Consider the following 11,123-nt stretch of genomic DNA (forward strand, 5'->3'; position numbering starts at 1 on the left):
AGGTTGTTTGAAAATGTTCAAGTTCATATACATTCTGTTGAGATCATTTGCGAGAAATCCTTCTGATGTGGCTGAGGAACATTTAATAATTAATGGAGTAAATATGTAGTATGCAAATCCTTGCTAGCTGTAGTCTGTCTGTCTGTCTGTCTTTTTTATGAACTCTGTATCCATCTTCCCATAATACCAAAACCCCCACCTGCACTATTGCTGGTGATGGTGAAGTAGTTTAATTGCTGGCAATTGTAAGACTGACAGTTGTAATGCTGTCTGACTAGACTCACTTTAGACAGGTTCGGAGGTGGCCAGTGGTATTTTTTTTTGTTTTTTTTGTTTTTTAAAATAGAAGCTGTTTTAGTTTAGTGAAGTTTTGAGAAGTATGTAGAGATGAAATTAAGACTGGACAAATTTTGGCATCTCTGTTTCTCTCCAGCTGTGGTGGTGGTGTCAAATCTGTAAGGTATGGTTTGAAAGTATCTAATACTTAACGTCATCTTGCTGTGGATACTGATGTCATGTAGCTTGAGAATGCTTATGGAAATCATTAAGTATTTGTTGTATATTGGGAGGTAATAGGCCTTGATATTGACTGAAGAAAGTTATCAAAGGCATTTGGCAAGAAGATCCTCGAGAGTTGAATCAATTTGTTGATAGAATATTTTTATAATGAAATATAAAACCATAATTCTTATACCAGCAAGTATAGATGTGTAACGATGTATTGAGCTTAATCCAAAATACCTCATTCGTTGGAAAGTGTGGTGGTGTAGTTTGTTTCTGTTCTTTTTTTTTTTTTTTTTCCTGAGTACCAGAAGACAATGTAGCCAGAGAATCCAATTTCTTTTTTTTTTTTTTTAAAAAACTTTGATCTAGTATTGTCCCAAACTTTACTTATGCTATTGCTGTGAATGGAGAACATCTATTTCTTCCATTTCTCTTACACTCCTTCATGTTGTACTTCTCTGGAATTTAGTTGCTAGAGTGAAGCTAGAGTTCTGGAATATAATGTGGAGATGCTTCTAAAATGTGTCTGAAACTTAACTGTGAGGAGAGTCTTACTGAGTCAGTCCTGCTTCTGATTTTTTTTAGTGTCTTTTCTGCTTAAATAAGAAATTTCAAGCTAAGGATTGTACTTTAACTTGATATGTTGTGTACAGCTAAGCAAATAACAAGCAAACAATAATAAACTGAAATCAGTAAGTAGTGGTGTCTGTTTTATCGGTAGTCCAGCTGTGAAATGTATTCAAAACTTGTTAGGGTTGTCTTGCTCATAAACAGTCTGAAGTATGCTATATCGGTTGCAATGTTTATCAAGCACATCATTTTAGTTTTGTGAAAAGCAGACTGACATTCCTATTTAAGTTTGTAACGAAAGCAATTGAGATGATGCTGCAAGATTGTTATATGAGAAAGCATGTATGTGTGTGTACTTACATTAAAAAAAAAGTAACACAGGGTAGTGAATTTTAATTATAGATTTGAATGTTTACTGTTGACCAAAAAGACAGAAGAATTTCTGACATTATTGTAGTTTTAGGAAYGCTAAAGACACTGTACTAGGTGGCAACATTTAGGTTAGGGTTTAGTGATAACAGGAACATATATTTTTTTTTTAACTGTTACTTCTGCCTACTTTGTACTTGTGCATTCATGTGACCTGGCTTTAATTTATCATTTGGTAAATATTTGCATACTAATACTTAAAGTGCTCTCCCCTACATAAAGGAATTGATGATAAACAGCTTTTAAGTGGCTTCATGTTAAACATGAACATGACTTGCAACCCTAAGGTAAAACGCACATTAGTATGGCTGTTCAATATTCATTTAGGAAGTGCTGGTATATACCATGCCAGGTAACTAGTTTATACTTTCCCTTAATATTAGGATACTGGAGCATACCTAAGGGGATATGAAAATGCTGTAAGAGAATTTCTCCCTGGTTGTGCTATTAAGGTTTTTGGAAGAAAAGCTACAGATATGTTTATCCTAAATGACTCCGTTAACATGAAAGTATTTAGGAGCACAGATGTACTGCAAACATACTTGTGTACTGCCCAGAGCTTCTAGGTACTGTTTTCCATTTTCAGGATACTCATTCCTCAGCTTTTCAACAGTCATTCTGTCTCCGTGAGTATGTGAACTTCCTGCCAGGAGAGTTAAGATGATGTTGGGAGAAATCATTTTAGTCACTGTGACTCCTTGAAGGAGGACTTGTATCTTGAACTAGGATGCCTCAATTAAAAAGGGATTTTTTTTTTGTTTTGTTTTGAGGGGCGTATGGGGAAGGGCAGGGACAGTGCACATGCACAGAAGAATTGAAATTCTGAGATGCTTTGAACAGCCTGGTGGTGTTGGGATGAATTAAGAGAGGTAAGCTAAACAGAAGTGCTTGTTCTGGAGCTATTTGGAAGTACAGTTATGCAGGTTAACAGAAAAGACTGAAAATATTTTAAGACTGGACCATTTTGAATCAGTATTGTGTTTTTCATGGTTAGTGAATAAGTAGTCTTCATCAGAATAGTTCAGAATCATTGTACATTGAAGTAAAGATAGGTGGTATAGATTTAGTTTAATACAGGGCTTTCACAAACTACTGCCTGCCTACTTAAAGACTTTCTTTCATCCAAGAGCAGGAAACTACCAATGTAAATATTAAAAAGATGGAAGAACCAGTACAGATAAGTATGGAATTGAGACTAATTTACTTGTTGATTTCTTCCCCTATTCTAAGTAGAACATATACACACCAGATTTCATAGTGGAATCACACTGATCGCCAGGAGGCAGTGCGTAGCAAAAGCACGCAAGAAGTATAAGTATGTAAAGTGGAAGAACTCTGTATTTTTAGAATAAATGTCCTTTAGTGTGTAATGATCTGTTCAAAATATTTAACTTTCCTATGGAAGAAATGACAATTCTGCAAAACATTCAGAACTACAGCTAATTAATGAGATATGAATAAAACTGTATCTTGAACCTACCTGGGAAGTTCGGTCATCTCTCTCTCTCAATTTGGACAGTTTTCAGAGGCTGCAAACCTTTCTCCTTTTGCATGTGGTCCATATTTCTTTGCTAGAACAGGTGTTTCTATAGCAGAAGGATTAAGAGGTGTGAGTTTGTGTGTGTGTTTTTTCTTTTTCTTTTTTTTAAGACTCTAGTAGGTTTAACATGTTCAGCTCCTGGGATTTGTGTGTGTATGTGTCTCTTGTGCCTTTACAAACCAAAAATATCTACTCTTCTACAGTATGTAGATATACAGTGCAAAAGTGTATTAGCAGTAGTGGCTTCATGTGGCAGCCACTTGGATCCTGAGGTTGTAAGGCGGCATTGGGTGACTCTCCAGTGTTTCCTTCTACTGAGGTGGAATTGCAAGCTGCGATCAACCTTCCTCATTTGTAACAAGGCAACAACCTACCACCTCTTAAGTGGACTCTAGCTTTCCTTCCAGAGACCAGAGAAATGGACCTTTGTGGTTTGAATGAAAGCACAGTAGAACCAGAAATGCTATCTTAAGTGCTTCAAAAACTGGTGTTACAGGCTAACTTTGTAAAGAAGTACTATCTTGGAAATGCAGAGTCTCCTACTTTACTGTTTTGCAGTATACAGAAACATGATACTCTGATTGTCATATTGTATGCTTCAATAAGAAACCTAAGTAGACCCCCCCCCGCCCCCCCCGCCCAAACCCAGTTTAGGCTTCTTGGATGATGGTGATTCTGTCTACAATGTGTAAGTTATTTTCAGACTACTTCTACTCATTTTGAACTCTGAAGAAAACTTTGTAAGGAGTATGAATATGCACACACATGTTCATTTACTATTCTTAGTGTCTAGCCTCTTCCCGTTGTGTGAATGGTAATTGTTGTTTGGGACTTACAATATTCAACTTTACATCTGCTAATAGTTAATGGCTTGTTCTGTATAGAAAGTTTGCTAGAATTTTGAAGTTCTATTTACTGAAGCTGGGCTCTTGGTGGGAGTAAAGAAGCACGGGAGAAATCGCTATATATGTTTTGTTTTTTTTAATAGACACTTTATATCTTGTGTATGGCAGTGTTTGGAGCTCATCCAAAGAACAAAAAATGTTTTCTGCCTTTGAAATCTCTGAGCAAGTGATTTGGCTGGTCAGATGTACTGTTATTACTTCTGTGACTGTGCACAGGGAATTTGCTCTATCCAGGCTATCTACCACTAGTTACTTTTTTTTCCCCCATCAAATAGTCTATAAAAAGCACTTTTAATCTCACTCTTACTCTGCTCTTGCACTCTTTACTCTCACTAGGTGCTCTACTCTCCCTTTCCTCRGTCTTATAGTTGTTTTCTAACTTGCGGGGTGAAGTTGTGGTATTAGAAATATGGATGTGAAACTGAAGTCTGAAATGGCAAATATTCAGTGCTGTAGTCTCTGGTTATTCCTATTAGGAGTCCTTGAGATAAAAAGGTCATAGGGGCTTCACTGTGTGCCTGTATCCAAGTCTGAAAGAGAGGGGGTAGGGGTAGTAGTTCCCCTAACCAGTTATACAACTGGTTTTAGTATATCTTGACACAAAAAATGTTACCTGTGGAAGTTTGATGAATAGTAGTAGTTTTGAAGTATGCTCTTCCAGTGTTGTTAACTATAACTATGACTACTTGTTAAAAGGTTCAGGAGGAACATCTATAGCTACTGATGCATTTCAGTCTGAGAGCATCATATTTTGTAAGTTTGTTGGTAGGGTGACACTCTTTCACAACACTTCTGCATTTAAGTAAATTGTATGATCTGAGTTAACATGCTTGCTTGTTGCACAGAAAGATATGTTTCCTCTTTGCCTTTTGATCTTAGGATTTTGTGAGTGTAGTATAAAATACCTAAGCTGGGGGCTTTAAAAGAAAGCTTTGAGTTGAAGTCATTATCTGGATTTTATCGTTTTGTATAGATAAAAACATATTTGGTGTTTGTTAAATTTTGTAATTTTGAGTACTTGATACCTAGGATGAACAAACATTTGCTACTTGGCAAATAAGTGGTTTCAGTGCAAAATCGAATAACTGTAGTTATCCCAGGTAAAATAGATAGGTTAGAGATACTTTTATATGCTTAATTAGCTGGTTGTCATTTAGTTCTACCTATACCTGTACAAATGCCTAACACTCAAATACAAGGCATTAAATTCTAATACCAAACTCATGGCGTATAGCCAAGTGGGGAGAGCATCTGGGTCAGAAGAAAGTGTGTTCATGTTAGTGCATGCTAATTCTGTAATATTCTGCAATTGAAAACGGGTGAACCTATGCTGCTTTGGAGCTAATGGCAATAAATTACTTTTACCAATGCGATATATGTTCTGTCCTTTAAAAATAGGAAAGGGAGAACTAAATACATTTCTCATGCAGTTTAAATATTAGTTTACAGGGAAAAGCTTCCTGTCCCGCTGCACATTAAGAATAGAAATAATATTTCTTTACAGGCTTGAGGATGTTGTTAACTAGCTATTAGGCTTATGTAATGAGACTGTTTAAGAATGAAAGTCTTCCAGATTTTTATACTTAAACTAATATATACTTATAATTATGAACTAATATAACTTTTGCTTAAAGGAATGATGCTTAATAAGCTTTTAACAGAGACTGCTTTAGTTATCTATTTTGTTTGGGAACAAAACGCTATTTGTTTTTGAAGCATCTGAGAAAACACGTTTGTATCTTGGGCAGATTCTGTGTCTTGACTCTGGATGTTATAAATTGAACTGGGTGGAGCTGGTGTCTGTGTGTGTGTTGCAATGTAGGAGCCTTTATTTTGTCAGCATTAAAATTCAAAATTTGTTGTGGCTATGCATTGGTGGCAGTGATGATTAAATAGCTTCTGTTGAGAATTACTCCTGACTGTTGGCTTCTGTGCCACTGCTGTGATGCTTCTGTGGGTCTGGCCGCCTGGCTGATCAGTGGCCTGGGTCAGGAAAGTGACTTGGGTGAAAAAAGACTAGTTTTCAAGGGGTTTTTGGAAGGGTACAAAGGGAGGGAGAGGGAACAGCTCTTCGTCTGAARAGCTACTGAGAAAAGCTCCAGCTAATTGTATGAACTGCTCTTACATGTACCTCTTACTCCCATGAGCCTCGTTCCTTTGGCTCTTTGGATTGTTGTGCCCTTATTAGGTCTGTACAGTTTCGTGGTGATAGGCTTTGGGGCAATGTTGGTATTGTGGATATGAGGTGGGTTTGTTAATACAAGAACTGAAATGGAACTTTGAAAAGGAGATAGGTCAGAACAGGCAATGCATTGTTAGAAAGCTCAATGAAAGAGCTAGTAGTGGCATATGATGGGCTGACCTGTTGATAGAGTCATGTTTTTTTGTGTGGTGTAAGAATTGTGTGTGTGTGTGTGTGTGAGAAACTATTTTTATGATATAGCTGATAAAGAGGTCTAATCCAATTAGTCCACACTTATACCTGTAATGGAATTACCCTGATGCTGTCAGCATCCTTTGATGGCCAGTCATAGATTACGTCTATATAAACATGGAGTGGAATACCGCTACTTTTCAGGGATTTCATTACATGGAGAACATAACTAGAATCAGGAGCTTSCTAGACCAGATAGTGTATCTATTATGCTTCACTTTGCTTCTAAAAACTGTACTCTGAATGGACTTGATGGGGAGTGAGAAGCAGATGATGTAACAGAATCACTGGGACTGTAGACATCAGCTATGTTCTTTCTTTATGAAACTTTTTTCAGGACTGTGTGCCAAGTTCTTGGACCTTAATTTTAGCATCTCCTGGCCAATGTCAATGGCATTTGGAGGTCTTAAATATAATTTGTCATCTCAGCTAAGCATGTTTCCTTCTTTCAACCAGCTGTAGAAGATGTGCCAATTCAGTGTAGTGTTTACCAGTGCTGATGCTACAGAGTGCTTAAACATTCTCCTGTGACTTAATGAGCTGACACGTGTTTGTAGACCCTAAAACGATAAACATTTATGTTACATAAGGCTGTTGCAATATAGCTACATTCACTTAGCCTGCCCCTGCTGCAAGTTATGTGTGTGCAGTCAGTTTGTTGTTTGAAGGCACTGGTTACGTGACTGGGTGCCTGCTCTGATCTGTGTTTCATCTTGGGGAGAAGTTGCCGTCAAACAACGCGTTCTGGGCCTTTTTGTTTCAGGGTCAGCGGAGTGGGGGTTAACCTCTCAGTTGCTGAAGTGGAGTAGTTAATAATATGAGGAAAACATTAATAGAAAACTAACATGATCCCTGCTTGTGTCACATGCAGAATTGCACCAGAATTTGAGAGCATTAATTTGTGAAAATAAATAAAGATTTACTTATCCATTTATTTTTGCCTCAACTGCCTCTTCAGAGAAAGAAACTGGGTTTTATATACACATGCATATATACACACACACACCAGAAATTGTCAGGAGTGATGTGTGTCTATACATGCATGCATTCACATGTGTTTGCTGATGATAACCCACGTTGTTCAACTATAAACTGCTTTAAAAGGAAAAAAGTAGAATTTCTCAGTTTATTAACTATCTAATTTAAGAATTGGACTGCATAATTAGCTAATGTAAATGTACTTCTGTAAGATCACTTGCAGAGTGTTCCATTGGTAGGAACATTAAAGTGTTTTGAAGGTGTAGTTCTCATTTTTTGTATACATTTGAGTTTCAGTTTAAGCAGTGTCTTCAAGCTTCTGCTTCGTGATTCAAGATGGAAATGGGTGGGAAGGAGGTGAGATACAAAGCTGCTTCTTCTGGTTGAGCTAAAACCATGCAAAATTAGTTTGAGAAATCTTGTGCCTGTCTTGCAGGATCCAGCTTACTGGGTAAATATCCACCACCTGGAATATACAGATGGAGGAATCCTGGACCCTGATGATGTGCTGGCAGATGTTGTGGAAGACAAAGATAAGGTAGAGTTTGGATGAAAATACTACTACTGCTTTCTGCTGTGCCTTTTCAGATAACTAATGCTACTTTCTCATTGCTTGGATCTCTGGCAGTGGAGGCAGATACTATCATCTCCTTAAATTAAATGCATCTGCCTAAAGGTGCTACAGATCTTGTGTTTCTGGAGCAAAAATGGAGAGGGGAAAAAAAAGCGTTAGCAAAGTAATGAAGATTATCAGAGGAACCTAGCAGTTGATTTAGAACTGAACTTTTTCAGGCAGTTTTGAGTTTCTTTTTATTGCTGTATGAAAATACAGTGATGAAGGAATGAGAGTTTTACAAGACTTCTTTTTATGCCACTCAAATATCTTTAATCTCTACCTTTCTGTGGAAGTTTCTGAGAATAATTCAGTTATCATGGCTGAATATGTATAATAAAATGGAAAAAAAAAAAAAACAAAAAAAAAACTTGTAGTGACAAAAACAGCTGCCCTGATTTTGTCATGCTTCAGGAGGAGTTTCTGGATTTGCTACTGGAAGTTTAAGCAGGCCAGTTACAAATTCCCCAAAGCCATGAATCTCTAACTGGGAATATAAATATGTCCTTTTTGTGTAGAAAACTAATAGATGCAAAGAAGCCCTTCTCTCTCCTTTTTACAGTTGTCAGAATAATTTAGTTTGGGGAAACTATTTGGTGACTTATTTCAGCATATAGAATAAAATCAGAGGAAAACATGTATAGTAACTGGAAAATGAAGACTGAAATGTGAGATATACCTATGGTGTTTGACAAATGGCATTTTCTACTTAGTGTCTTATATTTGGTGATGTTAAAAGTAGTTTTGTGCACTGCAAGCAGGAATGTTGGAATTTTTCATCCTGTTGATTGTTTAATGATTTAATTTCCCTTCTGCTTATTAATTGTATTACAAAGTGCAGTGTTTTGCTTGTGATGAATGAGATGCTATTTCTCAGTATCTTATAGAATTGTCTAAAGGGTACTTTGCTGTCATTCTGTTGCTGTCCATATGAAAATTCTTTGAGCAATGAAGCTATGCTTAATGTATGGGTTTTTTTGTTCAACTTGTATTTCTTGCTTGTCCATATTTACTGAAAGCTTCTTTTAAAGCATCTTAAGACTTTCTTCCAGTAGTACTTGGAGGCTAAAGACTAGATTCTGAGGACTGCTATTTATTAGGAATAAGACCATGAGCATATGGTACTGTAAAATGAAATAATCAAAGGGAAGGGAAACACATTATTAGTCTTATTGGTTAATAAAAATAAATATGCCTACCTGGATTTCTTCTATTTAAAATACTAATATATGAACACTTAAATAAGAACGGCAGTTTGCATAATAATTGATTATATCATCCAATTTCTACTGTTGTTAAAGCCTTACTAGTACTTTGAGTGTATATCACTCTGAGAATGTTTTTCTAATGAAATTGCTAATTTACGCACAGTTGCAGATTTAAGCATCTTTTGTTACAACAGTGCTAGGAGGGACTCTGGTAGTTTGAGGTTCCCTTGAGAGGTACCCTGAGGGAACAGGGTATTATTCACTGAAGTGTTCTGAAGCACTTTAGGAATACAGTAAACCTTCTGTGTTTCCTTCCTGTCATGCCCCATGTTCCCCCCTTATAAAGGAAATGCGTGCAAGAGTGCTGGTAGGTGAGACACCACTGCCATCTTCTCTTCAGCAGGCCCTGGTGAGACAGTGATAAGTAAGACTGACTGAGCCAGCAGCAGTGACAAATCAGTTTTTCTGATAAAACCAGGGTAGAATCTAGGAATCATGTTATAGGACTGGTGACTAAAGGGCCAAGCAAACCTCTTTCATTGGACCAAAGCGCCTTCACAGCACTTACATGAGCTGTTGATATTACCTGCTTGTGGGGGTTGGTATGATCAATAACTGAGAACCAACCATATAAAAGGCCTAATGTTTTAAATTGTTTTATTTTGGCCTGTTTGCCCTTGAGCCCCTGCTAGTGTTAATCCATGCAGGGGATGTGGCCTAGGGGATCTTTAAGCTTTTCAGGAGGAGAGGAGATATTTAGATCTGATATCTAAAGTTGCCAAATGGATCAAAAAATATTTAGTACTTATCTGTGCACTAATTCTCTTTGATTATGTTTTGTAAAGCAAGTAAACATGCTTTGTCCTTACACCCATGTTCTTGTCATCCTTTCCTGTGTATCGCAGCCAGTAATGCAGTTTCTCATGAGATCAATTACTCCGTCCAAAAATAAATGTTGGACTTAACCTCAGCGCCTTTAAACAAAAGTGCACTTGACATTGCTGACCATCAAGCTCTGCTTTGGTGGCAGAGGAAGGTAGCTGATCTTTTTATTTTTTAAGCCTTAATTTGCTCTAGATTATGATTGGATGGCAGTAAACTAGTCCAGTTTGCAAACAAAAAATGTGCATGATGATCTGTTGAAATTCCTTCTCTATGACAACAAAACAGTGAATCAAGGAGAACTACTGAATGTAATCTATGTGGATTTGCAAAAGCTTTTGATAGTCTGTAACAATAGACTGTTAAGGAGGCACAAGTGCCCATGAGGTAAGTGGCAAAATGCTGTCATAGATGAGTAAAGGATTGAGAGATAAAAAGAAGGAATAAACGGACAGATTGCAACTCTGAAATGGTGGTGGTTGGATGCCTAACGTGCATTATTAGGAGTAGTGGTGTGTTAAGGCTCTAGATACACTGACTTTGTGGTTTCCTCTGGAACTCAGAATTATTCAGATAAAGCTCAGTGAATAGGCAGTACAGTGGTAGATAAAATTAACTGCTGCCAACTGCAAGGATATGCGTACTGGAGAGGCTGACTTGACCTACTTGTGTGCAGTACAGTCCTAAATTATTATCATGTGTGCTTGGTAACATGCATTATGTGAAAATTATTTGGAATTCTTTATTTCCCCCTCTCTGAGCCTGTGCTCTTCCCCCCCCCTCCCACCTCATAGGAATAATCTGTGGCATCAACTGGATGTCAAAGCTGGAGTGAGTAGTTTGTCATCTGTTTTCACTCAGTTATCTTGTGAGTAGTTTGTGTCCTGGTTGTTCTGAATGATGGTTATAATTCAAAAGCCTAAATTTTGCCTCTGGAATAAAAGTACTATTTAAATTTTTTGTTTTKTAAAAAATATATGTTAAAGCTATAAATGGAGTCTTTGTAAGCTGTTCTTAACAGATCTTTCTCTTAAAGACTTTTTTTTTCTTGGGGGGGGGG

At 37.1% G+C, this 11,123-nt stretch overlaps 1 protein-coding gene across 1 annotated transcript in view; it reads left to right on the forward strand.

The window, feature by feature from the left end:
* PARD3B (par-3 family cell polarity regulator beta) overlaps positions 1-11,123 on the forward strand; it is a gene marked incomplete at its 5' end in the record, with an annotated part of 417,421 nt that overhangs the window by 18,566 nt on the left and 387,732 nt on the right. Inside the window, one exon of the mRNA XM_085299549.1 lies at positions 7,797-7,898. Coding sequence (XP_085155675.1) covers positions 7,797-7,898 — 102 coding nt within the window. The remainder of the gene's footprint in view (positions 1-7,796; positions 7,899-11,123) is intronic.

Source organism: Rhea americana, unplaced genomic scaffold (assembly GCF_003343005.1).
Source record: "Rhea americana isolate MKP2758 unplaced genomic scaffold, rheAme1 scaffold_15, whole genome shotgun sequence".
In the NCBI taxonomy this organism is placed as follows: Eukaryota; Metazoa; Chordata; class Aves; order Rheiformes; family Rheidae; genus Rhea; species Rhea americana.